General features: G+C 38.2%; 1 protein-coding gene and 1 long non-coding RNA gene across 5 annotated transcripts in view; one reads left to right on the plus strand and one right to left on the minus strand.

Annotated features, from left to right (window-relative positions):
* LOC116775912 (trehalase) overlaps window positions 1-17,765 on the plus strand; it is a 31,307-nt gene extending 13,542 nt beyond the window's left edge. For 2 of the 4 annotated variants that reach the window (XM_061524331.1, XM_032668962.2), the window contains exons 2-15: window positions 2,463-2,727; window positions 4,475-4,612; window positions 4,692-4,804; window positions 5,632-5,787; window positions 5,962-6,127; window positions 6,480-6,632; window positions 6,717-6,794; window positions 6,962-7,074; window positions 7,231-7,397; window positions 8,144-8,314; window positions 8,529-8,744; window positions 9,234-9,342; window positions 10,089-10,251; window positions 16,486-17,765. In XM_061524331.1, coding sequence (XP_061380315.1) covers window positions 2,648-2,727; window positions 4,475-4,612; window positions 4,692-4,804; window positions 5,632-5,787; window positions 5,962-6,127; window positions 6,480-6,632; window positions 6,717-6,794; window positions 6,962-7,074; window positions 7,231-7,397; window positions 8,144-8,314; window positions 8,529-8,744; window positions 9,234-9,342; window positions 10,089-10,251; window positions 16,486-16,612 — 1,950 coding nt within the window. In that variant the 5' untranslated portion in view covers window positions 2,463-2,647 and the 3' untranslated portion in view covers window positions 16,613-17,765. Of the gene's footprint in view, window positions 1-2,462; window positions 2,728-4,474; window positions 4,613-4,691; window positions 4,805-5,631; window positions 5,788-5,961; window positions 6,128-6,479; window positions 6,633-6,716; window positions 6,795-6,961; window positions 7,075-7,230; window positions 7,398-8,143; window positions 8,315-8,528; window positions 8,745-9,233; window positions 9,343-10,088; window positions 10,257-11,381; window positions 11,434-16,485 lie in introns of all 4 variants that reach the window. The other 2 variants (XR_009753102.1, XM_061524332.1) reach the window with 2 other exon arrangements.
* On the minus strand, window positions 13,270-16,097 carry LOC116775913 (uncharacterized). The gene is made up of 2 exons (XR_004353871.2): window positions 14,983-16,097; window positions 13,270-14,695 (listed from the first exon to the last, which is right to left on the minus strand). It is a non-coding gene; the product is annotated as an uncharacterized LOC116775913 (long non-coding RNA).
* Window positions 17,766-21,705: the final 3,940 nt, after the last annotated feature.

Here is a 21,705-nt window from a genome sequence, read left to right on the forward strand (position 1 = left end):
GCACTTAATAGTTTTGATGACGTGAGTCTGCTATTTTAATTAATTTAGAGCTCTTCATTATAGTCACTCCTAAACAGGAGGTTCCATCTCGTTTCTGAGATTATCTGAGGTTTCGGAACGTTCAGTCCTCTCCAGGAAAGTCTTTTTAATTTACATCATCGTGTCATAAATATTAAATTTTTCATGCCTTTCAAGTAACAATTATTTGGTATAAGTTTGATGGAAATTTCTTCATCATCTTTTGAGTCTAATATAAATAAAAAAAGCAAATGGAAAGAACATTCGTATAAAATAGAGTTTATTATCGTCGTGACACATACCGTCATGTTTATAAAACAATATGTATTAATGAAAAAGAAGAGTGTTCCAGTTCATGTGAAAAATCGTCTTCGCGTCCAAGGTTGGTTAAAGGTAAGCAGTAATCTTTCAATTGCCGCGGAGTCAATTGGTCGTAAATCAACGGAACACTACTCGTTGCGCTCCCGTGAGCTATTCTCAACATGGATATTTTAAATACGAGGAATATTTCGATATGTATTTAATTATTATGTCAATGTCATGACTTTGATTCGATCTTTTTTTGGTCTAACTGGTGACCTTTAGTTGAACACGTGTTGCTACCAGAATGCTAAGTTTGACGGGCGCGGTGCTGGACATAGTGACACTTCAAAGACGGTTCACAGTCTGCTATCACTTCTTAAGGTTAACTTATTTTTGATGATGATTTGTGTCCCATTAATGATTTGGAAAATTTGAACCCTTTCGTATTACTTGTAATGTAATCAAATTTTACTGAAATGTTATTCGCTTTTGTACGAATATTTGTAACTTTTCAGAATTACTACAATACATAAGTGTCCTCTGCAGTTTAAAAAAAAAGCCAAAGGAACTCGCTCTACCGCTACATCTGTTTCCTTTTTCACAGCTGAATGGATTTTATTGAATTATTGTGAATAAGAACACAGTGCAGCACAAAGCTATTTTTTGGCTCGATAACCGTTAGCAGAGCCGCGTGCAAAATTTTTATTTGATATTTTAAAACGACATTCCTCGCAATAATTCTTAAATTAGAATCGTCAAGTGTTTGTGTGACACCTTGCAATCATCTGTTATGACTTACACACGCGCACCGTTCAGTACGATCCCCCTCCACATGTCCTGTGCTCCGTCAGCTAACACCAACCACTACTCCCCGGGCTAGTCCCTAACTTTTGAAGGGGACATTCTAGTCTTTAATATATATATATTACAAAGGGGATCCATGAATACTGGAAGACCAACTAGCCAGGTCTGTTCCCCTCTCCGGGACCCCAAATCCTCATTTAAGTGATGACTATCAAATCATGGTATGATTTTTGTGTGGGACTAAATATTTGTAATTTATTTAAAACCGTTCGCCAATAAATTTCACGCAACATAATTTCAGTTATTTTTAGAGTCCACGAGGCGTCTTCAATTCAGTCGAGTCATCATTAACTCGTGTTTTCTAACCGAGTTATAAAATCGCAGACGTTTCAATGTTAGGTGTATGCTGTCGACGTTGTACAATACATGTACTATAATAATTATATGGGATGCTTACGTATTTATTGCATAATAAAAATGTTGCAATTTAAGTCATCACATCTGGTGATATATCGATTTGTACTAGTTTTCAAAAAAATCTCCACTCAGGCTAAGAGCGACTGAGAGAAGAAAGACGTCCTAACACCCGGAGACTGCTTTCACTACGCTTCCGAAAATAATAGATTTAGTTTTACAAAACATCTTATTACAGCTCCTACAAGAGATTATTGACATTACTTAAAATTACTTTTTTGTTTTAAATATTTAAAACGTCACTAAACTCTCTCCCGTCGTTTTATAATCTGTGTTGTAGACGCTATACGCGGGACCTTGACATTGTCTTCGTTTATACTCGTAGGTATGGTATTTGCTTGTCTACAGATATAATTCTCTTCTTAACATCTTCGCACTTTTCTGTTTTACGTTGAGTTTTTAATATATATATATTTGTTTGAACTCTCAGTTCGCCTTTATGATATATTTATTTGATTTTTTTTGTTCTTTAACGATTTTTGTCTGGAAAAGCAATTCATGTTTGCTTGTATTATTTTATATTTTATTTTCCTTAAAATATTTACTTAGTGTCAATATAAATAAATAAAACTTCAGTCAGATCCTTGAGATAACACTAATTCTAAAACTGCTCCTCCGTTCTGTAGACACTTATAAAACAATAAAAGGTTTCTGTAAATTCGATAATTATTCTGATTTACTCTGACTTCCTTCATTTTCTGGTCTCCCAGTACTCGCATCGCTTAAGTTTTAATGATTGCTGAGTTTTTGTAATATATTTCTCATTGCTATATCTACCAAGTGTGTTTTGATAGAAAATCGAATTTTAATGAAATTATTATAAGGTATAATCCAGTATTAAGTGTTACAATGTTTATTTTCAGCCTCTGCGGCCTGTTCATGATCGCGTTTCTAACACAATGATCCACCTTTGGAGACGGACGCCCTGCAGGATCATCAGCACCTTCCTCAATACGTAGACGAGAGGATAGTCTCTTCGTCCTGCATCTCCTGCACCTCCTTGTTGTGATATTAGTGTATATAGCTAAGTGCCATAGTGATACTGACAATGAAACTTATAGTTATAATGTTAGTGGCCCTGGAGCTGGTCGCCGGGGACCGCACCAAGCTGCCGCCCACCTGTGATAGGTGAGACTCACTGATCCACATCATCATCACACATCATGTATCAGTTGTTCCAAACAACAAAACTTCGTCCAGGCTGATGGATTTCAATGATATCTTCGCATTTCGCTATATAACTGTCAAAATACTCTTGAACAATTGCCTTCAAGTTCAATAAATAAGGTTTTATTATTCTTTATCTTTTCATCTAAATGTATATCACATGTTTAGTTCCTTTAAAGTACCCACTAAATAGGAGCGCGTGCTTATGTGTCCTGGATCTCAGTACTTTCTCAAGACACGAGATATAAAGCCTTCAATACTTAATTATAATTGTAACATATAAGACATAAAGGCAATGAAAAGTAAAGCGATGATTTAAAGGAAGGGAAATTTACAATGTTATAAGAAAGTAATCTTAATAGCATTTATTTACAAATAGTCATTATTAATGTTGTTGATTTTTAATTTCACGTGTTTTGAATAATTCCGTTAAAAAAGATCGAGATTTCGTTAAATTCAATTTATAACATATTTTTTCTTAAATATTCATTAAATTATACAACAAAGAAGATAACAGTGCTTGTTGCTAAATATGTATTAATTCATTTAAAGTGAAGGTTGCTGGAAACAATATTATCTAGTGAACCGGAACAAAAAAAAAGTCATTTCATTATTGTAAAGAACAAAGGACGATTTTAAATATAAACTATCATTATCATTTTTAAATTATCATTTTTAAATATTAACATGCTACGGACTAAAAGGATGCATTAATCTGTACGGTGCAAAGTTTGAAACGAATCCGATTTCGTACAAGCGGAACAAATACGATAAATATATGCAATAACACTCTACCGGAACCGCTTGAGACCTTGGGCGTCGGAAGTGTGTCCGTCGGTATGTGTATAAACGATACCACTGACCAGGTGACGGCAAGCGTTGGAACACAGCCACACGGTGTTATGTAAGAGTATGTTGGTTATTGTTAGTCAGAACATAAAGCAGACCGCTCACAGCACACGCTACGGTCGCTACGGTTCATTAGAACGATGCGCGTTATTATATCATGTAATACCAGAAGCTGACTTAGAAGACACTACAGTCCGAGGTGTGTGTGTAACTGTACTGTACACAATGTTTCTTGTAATAAAAAAACCCTTAAATTTAAAGATTACAGATGAAGGAAAATGAAGGTAGTCTTAGGCTCCGAACGGATCTCCTTAAAATATGCCATGCTGTACTCAAGATGTACAATGAATGTTTATGAGGAGCTCCAAGTCTCTCTGGGAGTACTATGACAATAGAACACAGATAAACATCAGGTTTTAATAACATTTTTTATGATAGAAATAATAGTATTTATGATTCCGATTGTTTTCGAGGACCTCATTATATAACAATACATGTTTTATGATGCTCATAACTGTCCTCTTCAAAGATTGAACGCTAAATACAATAAAAATGATCTCGAAAAAAATATAGTATAAATAAATATTTACTGATGCGTCTTGTGAAATAATTTTATACTATTCCCGACAAAAACGCACAAATTATTAAAAGGTACGCGTTTCAGTGATGCGTGAAACATAAGTCATGTAATCTGTCGTAGAGATCTGTATAAAGTGACGTGACGTCCGTGTCCCCGATAGAAGAGACTTTAGGAACAACTGATACAAACATCAATTAAGATTCTTCACTAGCGTGTATTTTGTGTTTCTAATGTAATCTATTTTAGAAGTCTATATACTGATGAGTGACTTCTGTCTAGTATGATTTACTGCCACGGACCGCTGCTGGACACGGTCCAAATGGCGGGCCTCTATAAGGACTCCAAGACCTTCGTGGATATGAAACTGAAGCTCTCCGCCAACATCACCATGGAGCACTTCCACGAGATGATGGCCAGGTAACGACACGACACCTCACGCCACGACACCGCAACGATAAACATTGACGGTGAAGCTGATCGCTGAATGTGTTCCCAGGACGAGTGACCGACCGACCAAAGCCGACATTCAGGAGTTCGTAGACAATAACTTTGACCCTGCGGGCTCCGAGTTTGAAGAGTGGAGACCCACGGATTGGAAGGACAACCCAGGTAATGAAGGAGTTATTCTCTTGTAGCTTTTCATGTAAACCCGTCTGCAGATAATGAAGATTCCATCGATTGTCATCTCTGCTTGTTGAACCAACGTGCTACAGTCCATCTTAAATGGTCACGCTAAGTTTAAAGTTCTCACAGTGACCGCTAGCGGCGTTTGTATTTGAAACTAAACAGACCATTAATAAATTGATTTGATAAAGACATTCAAACAACAGTTGATAACATTGAAGTTTACTAACATTAATAATACTAACGTTATGTAAATAAACAAGAAGATAAATGTCGATAAGAATTTTGTCTAAAAATATACAATGAGAGATAATTTCTGATTTTCCATACTCAACCAGAAAACCTGAAGCGACTAAGACAAAAACTAAGAACGCTTAATTATTTTTTTGATATATAATGAGATCTAAGACTTTCGCGAGTATTCATTAAAATAAAATTAATATTTTTCGGATTTACTACGCGAATTTTATTGTTCTGAAAACTACATAACCCCGTGACACGGTTGCTGAAAAGTAATCGCGTAGTAAATACGAAAAATATTACTTTTTTTTTCTTATCTGTCACATTTATAATGTATAACACTGTGAGATCCTATATTAGATCTAAAGTGCTGGCAGAAGCGGTTTTTTTTTTATTTTCTACCTATGTATACAGAAAGAAACATTCATGCACACGAACGGGATCTGAACCCGACATGTCGCGTCCCAGTTGATCCCGTGAAGCTGCAGGTTCAATCCTGCTCGCGTCCATGGTCATTTCATTCTCCACTTTATATGAGTATATTTCTTAGTGTGAAATCCCGATCTTTCCAGCCTTCCTGTCTCGTATCAAGGACCCTCGCTTCCACCAGTGGGCGTCCGACCTGAACGCTCTGTGGCTTCAGCTCGGCAGGAAGATGAAGGACGACGTCAAAAACAACGAGCACCTCTACTCCATTATATACGTACACAACCCGGTTATAGTACCAGGTATTATTATATAAAGACATGCCAACAAAAACAATACTTACACAGCCACATATTTATCGGTTTTGACCAGTTTATACCAGTTGCCGGCCCGGACTTCAGAAGAAATGTCCGAGTCGTATTAGCAATATTTATCATTAACATTGACAGTTCTATGGAAGTAACATGTGATGTCAGGTGGCAGGTTCCGCGAGTTCTACTACTGGGACTCCTACTGGATTATCAAGGGTCTGCTTCTATCGGAGATGAGGTCCACCGCCATGGGGATGATCTCCAACTTCCTGGAGATAGTCGACAGGTTCGGATTCATACCTAACGGAGGACGGATCTACTACCTCATGAGGTATCTTCTTCACATAATCCTTAGTTTATTCGATTTATTTGGCATCACGGAAACTGTATTTATTCCTTCCTCTTGGCAACAGAAGTTTATTAAGAGTAAAACAATGTTAAATGTCTTCAAAGGATTCCAGACATGTGCCAGTGATAAGAACTTTCATGAGTAGTTTCACAAGTGAGCGAGTAAAGGTCGATCACAACATCTTCAGTAGTAAATGTGAACTTTCTGAACTATAGTCGCCGGTGTAGGTATTATTTTCCAGTAACACTCCTGTTTAATTCTAAGCGCATGAATTACGAAACTGAGACATTTTTTGGGAGTACCTCAATGAAATTTATATTAACCCACTTCCCAGATCCCAGCCTCCGCTACTGATCCCGATGGTGAAGCTGCTGATGGATGATTTTGAGGACCTGGGCTTCCTCCGGTCACACATACACACGCTGGACAGAGAGTTCGAGTTCTGGATGAACAACCACACGGTCAGCGTCGACTATGATGGGAAAAAGTGAGTTCACGACAAGCACCGCCACAGAAAGTGTGTCAGGACATACACAGCGATAAGTCTCTTCACGGCTCTGTGACGTTGCAGGTATCAGATGGCTCGATACAACGACATGTCTCAAGGTCCGCGACCCGAGAGTTACAAGGAGGACATAGATTGTGCCAAGTGAGTTACACGCCACACCACACATAAGACGCTTCAGTCTTAATGTCCCAGTACTAATTTATTCTCTCTGAGTTACTTACCTCTCCGCTGAGGTCATTTTAGTCGGGTCATGAGACACAGTCACCATGTCAGTTTGCCAGTACGTGTAATTTCTTCCGCTTTCTCAGACATCTGGACAGTCGCGAGTTGAAGGAGGAGCTATACGCAGAGCTGAAAGCGGGCGCGGAGTCAGGGTGGGATTTCTCCTCCAGATGGTTCATACTCAACGGAACCAATAAAGGTATCCTTTGCGTTCACGAGACGATCAATAAAACACTGCCCTCACAACAGTACATATTGTATCTAGAGGTGTCACGTGTCTGTCACTTGTTGAATAATTTAAAATTCAGGGTGAGCGACGTCCTTCTTGTATAAAACGTGTGTATATTCTGTGTAGGTAACTTGACGAACCTGAAGACTCGCTCCATAGTCCCGGTGGACCTGAACGCCATCTTGTGTTGGAACGCTGGTCTGTTGTCAGAGTTCCACGCGCGGCTCGGGGACACCTCCCGGGCCGATTACTACCGGGAGGTCAGGGCTCGCCTGCTGGAGGCCATCGAGAAGGTACTCAGAACTACAGATAGATCACAACTAATATTACCGAGGAAAGTACTCGAGTCTGTGATAGCTCGGTAGTTTGTTGAGACCAGCTGGCGTCTCGCACATAAGAACATAACGTTATGTTGAGAAAGTTCAGCTTCTAACTGACCGTCGGAAGGATGGCTTGTTCAGTTGTTATCAAATAACACAAAAACATATTAACTGTTTCACGTAAAGAAAATATTCCCTTTGCTTTCACAGGTTTTTAAGTAAGGAATTAGTCTGGTGTCCATGTGAATAATGACCATAGATATAAATGTGTTGAATATGACGAGTTGACGACCGCTAATGAATAGACTCGAGCACGATTTGATTTTTGTTTTTATGGAATATTGTTATAATTGTGTATACGACAAAAAAAATATAATGAATCGCAGGATCTCCTTATCCTGTTGTTTTAAACTACTTTTATTATAACTAAGTTTGATCAAACTTGAATATGAATTAGAAGTGTTAAAGTAAGAGATGTGGCAGGGACGTCCACAGTCTGTGTCACGTGACTTCATACAACACCAACCGCAGGGAATGTCCGAATAATTTACAAGCTTCACCTTGTCCTGAGCTCGAGGCCGCGTCGCTGTGGGCTTTAATGAAATTTAATGCAATGGTTGTTATGTGAGTGACGCAACCTTCCACGGCGCCTCTCACCCACACGAACAGTCGTGCCGATGCTATCAGGGGGATATATTTGACGTGTGTCCGTATGTCAGGTGTTGTGGCACGAGGAGGTGGGCGCGTGGCTGGACTTCAGCTTGGAGTCGGGGCGAGCGCGGGACTACTTCTACCCCTCGAACGTGGCGCCGCTCTGGACCGGCGCCTACGATCGCGGCCGCGAGGAATACTACGTCAATAGGGTCATCAACTACCTCGATAAAGTCAAGGTATGCTCGATACATAGTGTTCCGCTCTTACTGTGCACTCCACTAAAACTTTCTATAAAGGAGAGAGGTAGAGAGAGCATGATTACACCGGCGCCGTGATCTTGTCTCTCTTATGTACTCCAAACGAGGCCCGAGATTCACGAGAACGAACTTGAATAACTTACGATAATCGTCAGTAGTGTTTATGTATGTGTTGTATGTTCCGTGTATGAAGGTGGACATCTTCGAGGGCGGCATCCCGGCGACGTTCGAGCACTCCGGGGAGCAGTGGGACTATCCGAACGCCTGGCCGCCGCTACAGCACATGGTGGTGGAGGGTCTGGCGGGCACCAGGCACGCCGCCGCCAACAGGCTGGCCGGGGAGATCGCCGCCAAGTGGGTGCGCTCCAACTACGAGGTCTGGAGACACAAGACCGCCATGCTGGAGAAGGTACGCCAGCGGTCACTAATACAGGAAGGAAAACGGTTACCGACATCGTATTTCACGGTCCATCCACAGAGTCCGACCGCTGCCAAAGAGCTGTGCCTTTCGAGGGCTTGTGTAGTTTCCTTAACTAATAATCACTTTATTTTAAAATAATATCCGGCGTGTTCGGATCTGATTCCTCAACAAAATATAATTTTCAAAACACGTTAAACCTCGGAAACACAAGTATTATTGAGTGTTTCTGTTTCACGACCCGCAGACTCTCGTCATGAGTACACATGGCGTGTACCGAGTCGCTAAAGCTCATTTTTGGACGATTAGCACATTAAGATATGAAATGTAAGGGGCGTGTTTAAACACATCCCTCGGCATGTGTACAAGTGGAGTGCACCGGCCTCGGCCAGCGGCGAGGTAGTGCGGTCTGTGTGTGTGAGTGTGAGGTGTGCGTGCGTGTGCGTGTGCGTAGATGTTGAGTGTCGCTGTGTGTTCCAGTACGACGCCACGGTGTTCGGTGGGTTCGGCGGCGGCGGCGAGTACGTGGTGCAGACCGGCTTCGGCTGGACCAACGGAGTGGTGATGGTGCTGCTCAACGAGTACGGAGGTGAGACTCATACATATGTACATAAGGTCGTCATTCGCTTTCGCATCGACTTTCATAATAATGTATTGTTTTTTTTTCTTGAATCATTCGTCGGAGAAGTCCAAGCGCTGGGTGAGTCTCATTCATCACTAGACAGTAGTGTGTGGTCGCTTGTTATATTCTTCGTATTACTCGTCTCCAGTTCGGTTATCTTGACTGTAACATGCCTAGGTCATGTGTTTACTTTATTATCGTTCAATATATTTTATCTATCTCTATATGTGTACGTAACTAATCTTTTGTTTCAAGGCACTGCATGTTTATTATACTTACTCACAGCGGGTTTCTGGACGGGCTTTGTAGTTTTCACGTTTTATTTCATTCGGTGCGGGATTATTTTTATAGTATTCAATGTAATGTATATATTCTCAATACTAGCTTTAAATATTTTTTCTTTATACCGAGTAGTTTGTAGCCGATAGTCCCATAAACACATGTGTCACAATGAGTGTCGTTGGTCGTTGGCCAACTACCCGCCATTAATACTATAACTTTATGACGCCCTCTCCTTCATGACATACTGTTTAAATGCAATTTTTACCATTTTTTTTTTTTCAAATATAATATTTTTTTTTTGTGGTGTATAAGAATTTTTAAACATAAGAAAATGTAACGAATCTGATATCCGATTTTCCAAATATCGAAGACTCCCAAAGTCCTCAGTGCCCGCTGGTGACGCACGTCGTAACCGGTGGTGTGTTTGACAGATTGGTTATCGGCAGAGGACGCGTTCGGCGGAGGGGACGAGGAAGGCGGGGCGGGAGGGGAAGGGGGAGCGGGGCTGCACGTCCAGGGGGCGGGGGTGGGGGCGGGAGGGGTCGCCACCGCCCTGCTGGTGGTCATGGCGTCGCTCGCTGCCGGGACGCTTGGGTGAGGTCGGTACCGAAATCTTTTCTATTTAGATTTATTTCATCGTCAAATTGAAAATGATCAATTTTTTCAACATTTCTGTATCGAATGAGTCGCAGCGATCCTGTCAGCTAAAGACCATGATCAAAAATCTTGCGAAACAAAAGATGATGTTAATGTATATAAGTTGTCGATGTGATAAAACATTGCAAAGAACATTTCGGATGTCGGGCTGAAGATGTCTGAAAGGTCCCCATCGATATCGTGCCAAAAAAAAATTCAAGGTGAATTGGTCACCAAAATCGTTTTCAGAATATTTGCCAAACAGAACAAATCGTTGATTGGGTGATCATTTACAAAAATATTCCTATATTTTCTTCTAAGGGTTCCGGTATAGAACGCTCCGCAACTTAGTGGAATCTGTATTCTGTATAACATTATGTCCTTGGTGGTATGTTGATCCCAGATATTAACTGCATCATGTGATCTTCGACTTATTATTTTTTCGTTCACAACGGCTGAAGATCATAAAGACTTCTTGAAACTTCAAATGTCCACCTTTATTTTGGAAAAATTGAAATCGTCTCATACATATATCTTTCCGTTTTCCTGATCCGAATCGCTACTTCTTATTTTCACATATCTCAGAAGCTCCTGATGACCAGAATCGACGTTCACTTTCTGTTATTAGTGTTGGAAGTGCTAGCTGGAGTACTACGAGGACTAATCATAATAATCATCACCTAACCTTCACTTACCAAATAACAAAACCCTTATCTTACTTCAGCGCTTTACTGGAGAGTACGGAACCAATGAACGTAGAGCGTCTCTCCCGCGGAACTGGTTCATATTAGAGAAATATCATGGGATCTATTTTTGGAGCTAACGATTGACCCAAGTCCATACAACTGTAGTCGTGGAGGCAGAAGCCTTTGATCGCCGGCCCTTGACTTGATGTCGCTTTTTGTCGACTCGTTATCCACAGCGTCTGTGCCGCGGGCTCGTCGTAGCGCCGACTTATTCCTGTGTAGTTTTATCTCCTCGCAGGTTTGCCGAGGGCCGAGGGTTTGCGGGGTGTACTCCGATTCCTTACTAACTTCCTTCCTGTGAACCGTTTAGAAATGATTACATGTTTTTTTCTCTTGTTTCAGATTATATTCTTTGGTGGTTTAAAGCTATCGTTAAGCTGCAGAAGCTGTTAATGTAAGATTATTCACTTATTACTTGGATACAAACAAAAACTAAACCTGGTTCACATCGTGTGCGACGCCCGCGGGGATACAATACGCTCCCGAGCTTATTTTATTATTATATGTTTGTACGTTAGTTTATATAAAGATATTTACGAGTATATCACTTATCATGTAAAATTCCCAAAAAATGATAGATATTAACTGAGGAGCCGCGTGTAGCTACCGAAACGTTATGTAACTGGCCATCCTGCATCAGTTCCCTTGATACGTAGGCCCGGTCAGCGACGTGCGGGCTCGTCCTAACATGGTTATGGGCGGATACGGATCCCGAGGCGGATAATATGTATCGAGATCCCAGGAACTCTTTTACCCCAACACTATTGTCAATTTTAATTTTGCGAATCAGACGTGATAAATTTTATCATTTTATGCTTTTTGTGTTATGTTTTTAAATCAGTTAATTTGTTTTTATGAGTACATTAAAAAAAAAACATATTTCTCTAAAACGTCCACCAAAAATATAAAGTCTAATTATATCCCTCATCCTCCTGTGGGAAATCCCTCTGTTAGGATCCATATGTCCGGTACATTCTAGCGAGTGTATTGATGCAAGGAGAGTTCAGTAAAGACACACAATGCAGACACACGGAGAGAGTTCATGATGTGTTGATATAAACACGTTACAACTATGATCCACAAGAGTTACCGATACAACTAGGTTAACTTCATGATTTTCATGTTAGTGTAATATTAGGCTGTTAGAAATATAGAATTATTTTTTATTTCGTTGCCGTTTTTTTATCAAATAGTTCAAAGAGACCTCCGTTATGAATTACAAAAAGTATGTAATGTTATACATCAGAGCGGTCCACGGAGGCTCAGCTCGTCTCGGTCCCTTCTCGTGTACCGTATGAGTAAATCCATGAATGATAATAATTTATTGAATCATATTTATTGTTCATAACGACGAGTTGTGTCATTTATTTGTCTCTTGATATCTTGATGTAATCGTATAAGTTCCATCCGACACGTGTTCCCTTAATGAGCCCCATCTCGCCTCAGCGTAATCGTCTACGTCTCATCCCGTTCTATAAACCCATTACATTTAATTCCAACCACATACGTTTGCCCCCGGCTGTCCTCGCTTGGTTATCACTCTGTCACTCACTCAGTTCACTCTGGAACTCCTACAGTTTAGCATTAATGCTATCGTTTGGGATCGTGACATATTTTGGTTTCGTAGGTTTTGTCTTGAAGTGTACAACAGATAGACACACAAACTGGCGCGTGTATATTGGTATTACAATAGGAGTTATCTCGATGTAATTCTGTTATCAGACATCTCAACGATTTATAACCGCCTTACATTAATGATTTATGTACCTAGCGTTCATTTTGATTACGTATTTAATAAAGGATTTCTCTTTACTTTGATAAAATTTATTCTTACAACTAGGTCCAATTAATAAAAAACATTAATTTTCCACTTTAATAGTTTCCATTGTTCGGTCAATCTACGGACGACACAGACACACAGACACCCATACATATACAGACACAGGTTTGAAATCTATTATTAGTAGGTAGTGATGACGTCACTCACCTTGACAAAGACAGACAGGAAACACGCACTGATGGAGTGGATCATCAGTCAGTGATGGATAGGGTACTGGACAGAACAGTCGAGAGCTCATCTTACACACTAAGAGATCACATCCTTTAACTGTACATGCATCGACACTGACACATAAACTGGGAATTTATATGTAACCATTAAAAACAGCTGATGAACACACTGAATGTCCGCGCATCCTGATGCCTACTTAATTATTACAATAAAAGACGCTTATTATATTTCAATATATTTCTTTTTCTTATTCAAATTCCTCCAACATATAATATTATTGTACACGAATCGTTACATAAACTCTTTACACAGTTAGCATACAAAGTGTTTCACACTCTCAAACTACGTAATATTTGTAACTATGATAGGCATACGAACCGAATCACCTTCACAGTACTCCTGACGGGGAGACGTGAACTGGTCCCTCGACTCCCTGATGACTGGTGTACGAAATACTATAAATAATACAGAGTTCCATGAACTCAGTCGCGGTCAGCTGTCAAAAAAAAATCGCCACTCGCGATATTCGTTGAAACGTTACGACATACTCAAGATGTAAAAAAAGTTTAAGGTTTTTTAAACAAAATGTTTTATCTCGTATCTTGTTTTCCTTCCTTAATAACAGACTATTCGCTATAAATATGAGCATATGACGCAGTATTTGTTAAGATTATTGTGCAAATATAACTATTTAGTCCAGCGTGCTCGGTCCAACTCGGCATTATCTCACTACACACGAAGTGTTAAGAGTTTTCATTGAAGCGTCTCCTCACATTACAGTATTACCGTAATCTATTGAATGTGAAAGAGAAAACGCATCGCTTGTAGTGTTAAGAAGCAAACTCGTCCTAAGCATACACACGTATTTCTAACTAGAGTGTCACGAGTTTTCAAGTTAGCATTGATTCATTGCAAGATTAGAACTAGCTCGTTTGGTTTTCCTGACTTTCTGGTAAACTGTTTACAACTCAAAGCTTAGTACTTACCATGCTACTAGATTTTATTAAACAGGTCTTCGTCATAATCATAATCGTATATTCTCCTCTGCGGAGTAGTTTTCTCTCTCTCTCGAGTATTATCTTCATTATTACTTGCAACCTTATTGTTGCTACAGGTCGTGACGTCATCTGTTTCATTATTTTTTTTACTTCCCCTCTAATGATGTGTGGTGTTTTTCATAACATCTAGCGTATCATATTTTTTTGTATTATTTCCTGTTAACATGTTAATTATTTCATTGCATTGTGGAAATATACGATCACATGGAAGTTTAAATTAGGTTATCCTCACACGTTCATCCCATATTTTTCAACGATATATTTTCTATATCCGTAACAAATTCATCTTTATAATACTTTCTTTGTTGTAATTCATTGTGATGATTTCCTTTCTACCTTTCATAATCTCCTTAATTATTATAGTGATATCTGTATTTGACCAAGGGCTTAACCGTATCGTGTGCGCACACTAACTCGTGGGAAGGTGTCAAATGAAACTAAAACACTCGCAATATTTATTCAAAATCACATACAAATAATACATAATACTACACCACAGCCTTTAATCAAACAAATAAGTAAATATTGCCATCTGGTATAGACTCGTCTGTGTTTCTCTCCCCTCGGAGGTTCAGGAACAGACGTCTCTGTAATAAAAGTAACTCATTGAGGCTTCAGAATCTTTACAGTATATATTTTACATGAACGGTTGGTGTTCGTTTATTGAGAACTTGCAAAAGATTTTTAACACCGAGGCGGGAAACTATCAGTCGCCTTTGACTCGCGGCTCCGTTTTTTGCTTTTCGTTCTTACTAACGACTTTAATAAAACGCCGAAATTTAAAAAAGTAATAATTAATAAACGATAAGGATGGACTTCGAATGACTTCACCTCATTAAAAAAATAAAATTATCGATAAGAAGGGATCACTCACGTAATATGATATGGGTAGATCTTAATAGTCCTCGCTGATAACGGAATATTTAAATAATACAATGAATACTGCTGACTTGTACCCGTGTGGACCGTCGTGGACTGACTGAGCGGCGAGGACCTGGGAGGGCGGGGCCTGAGGAGTGTAGCGGAGCGTGTCGCTCGCTCAATTATCTCACCTTTGTGCACAAGTTGATGGTAACCACGATCTCAAAAATAGCTGTAAATAGTTAGAGCAAAAAAAGTTCGTTACATAACTGTTGTTGGGTTCGGATCTGCTTCCAGTCAAACTATATTGAGGAATGTTTCGCGCGGTGCGTGTGTCTCGGCCTCGGTGTGTTTGACTTTGGTACTCAACTAGGGAGAAGTCATTGAAGCGAAAAGGATGATTGTTAACCCTTATGTTTGTGGTGAGCGTGTTTATATTGTTCCTGACAGGGACAAGGAAACATTCATTTTAGTGGTAATCATGTAGAGAAAACTGTCATGAGATTAAAAATTCGGCTTAATTTAAAAAAAGTAAAAATCATAACGGTTCAGCATAACAATATGCACCGTCATACAACCTCATAACGCTGTTATTGTATATTAATGTATTGTTTACTGCTCTGACGCATTTTATGAGTATTCCTCTCCATTTTATAATCGTCTGTCATAAACAAGTTTCTAGAACACAGCACGTGACGTCCCCCGCCTAAACAAATATCAGTTTTACTATCTTTTAATCAACACAAAGCAGAATTGTATATTAAACAGCACACAGGTGCCACACAGCACTGAGGTTTTAATAGTTCAAACTAGAAAATTACGCATTCGGTTAAGGAAATACACTTCTGGACACTGGACACTATCCGTGATGGTTACACCGCAGTACCGTCTCAAAATTACTTGTCTATCGCATGTCGCATGTCGCCGGTCGAGGGGTAGGGGTAGAGTGGAAGGAACTATTCAGGGTTCGACTTGGCTGTCAACAAGTGACCCTGAAAAGTGTATTTGTATTTTCACTCGTTCGCGCATATTTTTTCTGATATTTGAGTCTTATTAACGAGTTTAAAATACATTGCTCAGTTACAACACAGTGATATTTTTTTTTGTAATTTACGTTTGTCATCTCAATATTTGTATTTATTATTGACATATTTAAATCAAATTGTATCGGTTATTTATATTTTTTGTTATAATTTCTCATAACGATTTTCATTTTCTAATTATTGGGTCAAAACAAATGCGATCGTCATACTATATGGAATAAGTGTTAAACCGTTTTCAAGCTAATGTCTATGATCCGAAGAAAAAGCTTCTTTAAAACCTGTATAAAGAATATTACCATTTTATTAAGTATCAATAAAGAAACAGATCTGTAAAGATCCGATGTATGACGATGTAAGATGCGGATACCGAACCTCAACTAGAGAAGAGAGATACTTTATGTATTTGCCAAGCGTCTTGTTATGTCTGTAAATATATTTTGTTAGTAATATAATTATTTGCATGTGTATTTCAGTGTGATGGTGTACAGGAAGCGTCGTGATTACACTCCCCTCGTCACCGGCGAGGATCTGAAGCTCCTCAAGCGCCCCTACACCGAGCTGAGGTCTATCAACGGAGCCTCGGACACGAGACTGCGGTGAATATGAACACACCTCGCCACCGACTACACCTCTGATACCTCACTGACCAGACACACACCACTCGACATATAGAGATGTCACACATTACATCCGCCACAAACGCTGTCGCGTGTCGGCACCGACCGCTGGAAAGGTCACACACACAGTAAGCTGCTCAACAGTGGATGCTCATCAGAAGTATACTATCAAAGTGATAATTTATAATTAGATTAAATATATTATAACGGCGTCGAGAAACGAAACCGTCTTTGTGATGAGGAAGGTTCTTCAGAGAAATCTGTAATAGTTTAATTTAGTCGAATTGACGGAACGAATGTAATGTGAGGTGCTTCCAAGATCACTCTGAGCAGACTGAACTCAAGGAGTCAAAGGGATTTTAGGTAAAATTCATCTGAACTCATTATGTTAATACAACTCATATTATAACAGAGCTTAGACTTTTTGGCAAATTTCATGTCTGGAACCGATTCTCATTATATCGAGTTGGCGGATTAACGCAAGGTCGGAACTTAATTTCTAAGTAAACATTTTATTGTTGCGTTGTATTTCAATGCGGCCTTGGTTATCACTGAACTGCTACGCAACTTACATTTACATTATCATGACGAGACGTTTGCCAAAAAAACCATCGCTGATTTTACGGTTAAAAATCACATGTGTATTGTCCTTATAATTTATATAAAGTGTTAGTTAGAGGACACTTCGTCGGTCGCTGGCGACTTTTTCGTTTCGAACCAACAAGATATTAAATATTCAATGAGCGGGCGTTCTGTCACCAGAATTGTGATAATCTGTAATGATATGTGCTCAGCTGCGAACATGGACTATTGTATATGGATAAGGTCATGTTTACAACATGTGAGTGAACAAAGTCAGTAGTCAGACTGTATGTATAGTGTAGATTGGTATTAACGAAGTATTATTAGTCTAGATGTTAGTGGTAGCCGTAAGTAGACCATGCCAACTGTTCCTTGTACATATTTTTGCTTGCATTTATCTATGAAAGTGTGATTTTTAACCGTCTTCTCAACTTCGTCGATTCCTTTGTAGTGATCGTTGTTTTAGTTAATTTTATTATTTATTTATATATTTTTATTGTCCTCCTGACGTATCTGTGTAATAAATTTATTATCTAATAAAATATTGAATTGTGTTGAATGTGTTTTATTTTTGTATTGTCTGGAATTATTACGTCTTTACAAATATACTACAACTGGTTTGGTCAGCGGCCTCTAGCGGCCCCAAGCGGCCTCTAGCAGGTCTGCCGCTGTATCACCTCTCTGTGGTATATTAGTGCTGTTGTCTTCAGTTCTACAACTGTAACTGTATTGCTAAACCTGGCGTTAGTCATTGCTCGCTCTTGGCGTCATTTGAGAGATAGATGTGTTAGATTTTACTATTTGTTGTAAAGTTTCAAGTTAATATTTTTGTTCTCTGATGGAAGCATCTAGATGAAGTCAATTTGTAAAATTTGTCCGCCAATTCCCTTATAATTAGTTTTAGTTAACGCCGACGTAGTGTGGTGCCGGGTAGTATTTTGTTTCATATTTAATGACACTGAGTGATGATCTGTCAGGGTTGCTTGGGGGACTAAGATAACAATGGGCAATTTGATTTGATTAAGACATGATTTATACAAAATCCGTTACTGGGTCGTGTGATTTATTTGTGGACAGCTAGCAGGCCACGAGTGACTGGTGATGTGCCGTATCGTTTCCCATTTCGATCAATGTTGTTATGATTTATAGAAATGTTCAGGTCACCCTTAATTATAACATTCGTAAAAAATAATATGCTTTGCGAAGTACTGTCTAATGAGGAAAGGAACAGGCCTTTGTCGCTATGAGGCGGTGTTCTGTACAAACTTAAGATTGCCGTGCGGTTACCCAAAGTGGCCAAAACGGAGGAAGTCCACTCAAGGAAGATTTGTTCTTTAATGGGTATGTTGACGTTTTATTTGTAATAAACAACTACTCTATCATTTTGTATTTGATTAAAGTACTTGCAGCCTGAAAATATCCGGATGACACAGGAATATGGCAGATGTGCAAGTAAGCCAACGGTCGGTCAATATTAATTATATGACAACTCAGATGTAAGCGAGCTAGAAGAACTGCCATCTTTGATATGTTATGATTTATGCCACGTATATTTTGTTAGAAATAAATTAGGCAGCACTTCCACTCAGATGTTTATTGCTCCACAGCTCGTAACAGAATCCCCAGTCTAGCACTTACATCCTATTTATAATATCCAAAGGTAACATTTTAGGTGAAGGTAAGTTACAATATCATATAGATGGCGCTAGTTTCCCTCATAAGAGTTTCCATTAAATTATAAAAAACACTGAACATTACGTAAAACATGCTGAGGCTCTCATTATGAATTATAAAACCAATTGTTAAGTATTTGGATATTTAAATTACTGTACAGAAACATTATCAACATTAATTTACACTATTATAACAAATATCCAGATGGCGCTAGTTCACTATCATAAGAAATAACAATAAGCTTAGAATTACAAAGGACATCAGATTTTAAATAATTTTAAATAATTATCACTAACAATTTTGAATCATAAAAGCAAACGACTCTTCCTGTATCGCCGGTTTGATTTTATGACAGCCTTAATTCTACGGTTTGTGAATGTGATACAGATACGTGGTCTATATTATGTAAAAGCCTTAGAGATCCGAATACGGATAGTAAATATAGTAATGGATCGGAGTTCTTGACAAATTGGTATAATAGCAATATGTTTGTCCGTTTAAGTAGGGGAAAATACATATATTTAGTTATTAACTTAAAGTAAGAAATTGTATTGTTGTGTTCAGTATGTATAATAAGCGACCCGTCGCTTTGATTTATTAAACTACCCACTACTTATTTTTAAAAAGATCTGTGTCGAGTCTATTCATTGCTTGCGGTCGGTACAGTCGCAGCTCTATAAATTACACAGCGTGAGTCATCTGATAATCATATTGTTAGATTCTGTGAGGTATCAATCATCATCGTGTATAAGTGTGATTAAAAAACCTTTTAGTTAAGTTATTTCAATAAATTGTAAGAATCATTAAATTGTTTTGTTTGTAATTAGTATTTTTTAAGCTATTTATTCTTCTGAACGTAAAAGTATTTGCTGTGGCACGTAGATGCATTCGTTGTGTATGATTCTGAAATAGTCGTGTAAATGTTTGTAGTGTTGGCTTTATAAATGTAAGGCGTGTAGTTATCCGTGTAATATTGGATATGTAATGTTTTTAAATAAGAATGCGATTAAACTTGGCATAGCGACAACGAAATGAACTCCAAGCGTTGTAAAGTAAACTAACAAAACTTGTTAAATATAGTCATTTTGTATTTACAAGTTTAGTAAGACATGGTTCGTTAACGTTACGATTGCAGGTCCACCGTCAGTCTTACGTAAATACATCAGGTGCTCCGACGTCCACAACAGGCGTAGCCATTCTCACGCACAAATCGACGAGCCGTGAAAAAAGTTATTTATTAACCTTTAACTATCAATTCTTAAGAACGTGAGATCATGAAGTAGTAACAGAAGCATTTCAGCATACCTCGAATCATCGTAGAGACTACTTTGATAAGAATTGTGAGAAGTTATACAGTTATAACAGCTTATTTGATTTTCACGTAGGTGGCTTAGCGGATTTATCGCGTGGGATTAATGTTTCTTAGAAGAGGCCTTATCCAGAAACTAAATTATAAATTTGTAATATTATTTAAATCACTAAAATTGAAATTACTTATTTATGAACTAGAATGGTTCTATTCGTCAGAACAATATTGCAATGGAGATGAATTTGTTATCGCGCTACTTGACTTGCGTTTGGATATTAGTGATCTATTGAGTATACATCACACTAAATCGTCCACCTCAACCCTCCATCCAGCTTGATATAAGTAATCTTTGTTCAGGCAAGGCTAAGACAGATCCGTTTCATTTTGATCACTGAACATATAACTTCAATGTTTCTGAAATGATTTCCGTATTTCTAACCGAATTCTGATGTACCTATAACACGCTTACTCTGAGTTTGCAACGTCCCGCTACATACGACGCATTGACAGTTCTTAATTTTAATGTTCGCACATTGTTGTATTGAGCTATTTGATGACAAATGGGAAATATTTCAACAAGAGTTGGACTCGGCATACTGTTATATAAAAATAATATGTGAAATAAATTGATTCCTTACTTAATTTTAATAAAACTATTCTCGATAAATGAAAGACAAAAAAAGAGAAAAAAAGAACTTGTAACATATTTATTTGCTTTGCATTTCAATTTCACTAAAATGATGCGATTTACTTCATTTCTACAAGAGTTTTGGAACCTCAAAAGTTAATGTTGTGTGTCTGAAATGATATTAAAAAAAATGATAATTTTTAACATACTGATCTACATGGATAAAACCAGTGCCACATAGTAAGTTCAGACTCATCCGTAGAGATGCACTCGAGACTTGTCAAGGAGAACCCTTTGGAAAACTTTCGAATGATGCAAATTATATTTTCAATCGTGTATTGAGGATATCTGTTGCCTTCTGTTTGAACTTTGTTAACTATGTAACAAAAACACTTACTTTGGGTTAGTTTGATCATCATTCATCGTGGTATTGCTACGTACATTATAAGTCATAAGAATGTGAGTAAAATATACATAAAGTATCTTACGAAGTCAATATAAAAACTCGTTTAATGTTTACTAATGTAAAGGTTAAATCTAACACCTAAAGCATAGAAAGTAAAGTAAATGTCCTTATAAATAAGGTAAAATTACAACGACAGCGGTAGAGATTAGGTACTTGATTGATAACTTTAAAACGTTCAATACTTATGTAACAAAGAAACAGTTTTCTGATAAAAATATTATGTTATGACGATAAGTTAGAACTATCTTGAAATATATAATTATTAAGGCTAAGAACAAACAAACAATATAGGCAATGTAAATGAGACCGACAGCAGAAAAAAATATACATTATATTTAACAATGTCTTTTTGTTTTTTTGAAATATGTAAGTATCTGCTTACTTTACGTTTTAAATACAGGTCGCGGCGTAAGCAGA

Source organism: Danaus plexippus, chromosome 24 (genome assembly GCF_018135715.1).
Source record: "Danaus plexippus chromosome 24, MEX_DaPlex, whole genome shotgun sequence".
NCBI classification, from domain to species: Eukaryota; Metazoa; Arthropoda; class Insecta; order Lepidoptera; family Nymphalidae; genus Danaus; species Danaus plexippus.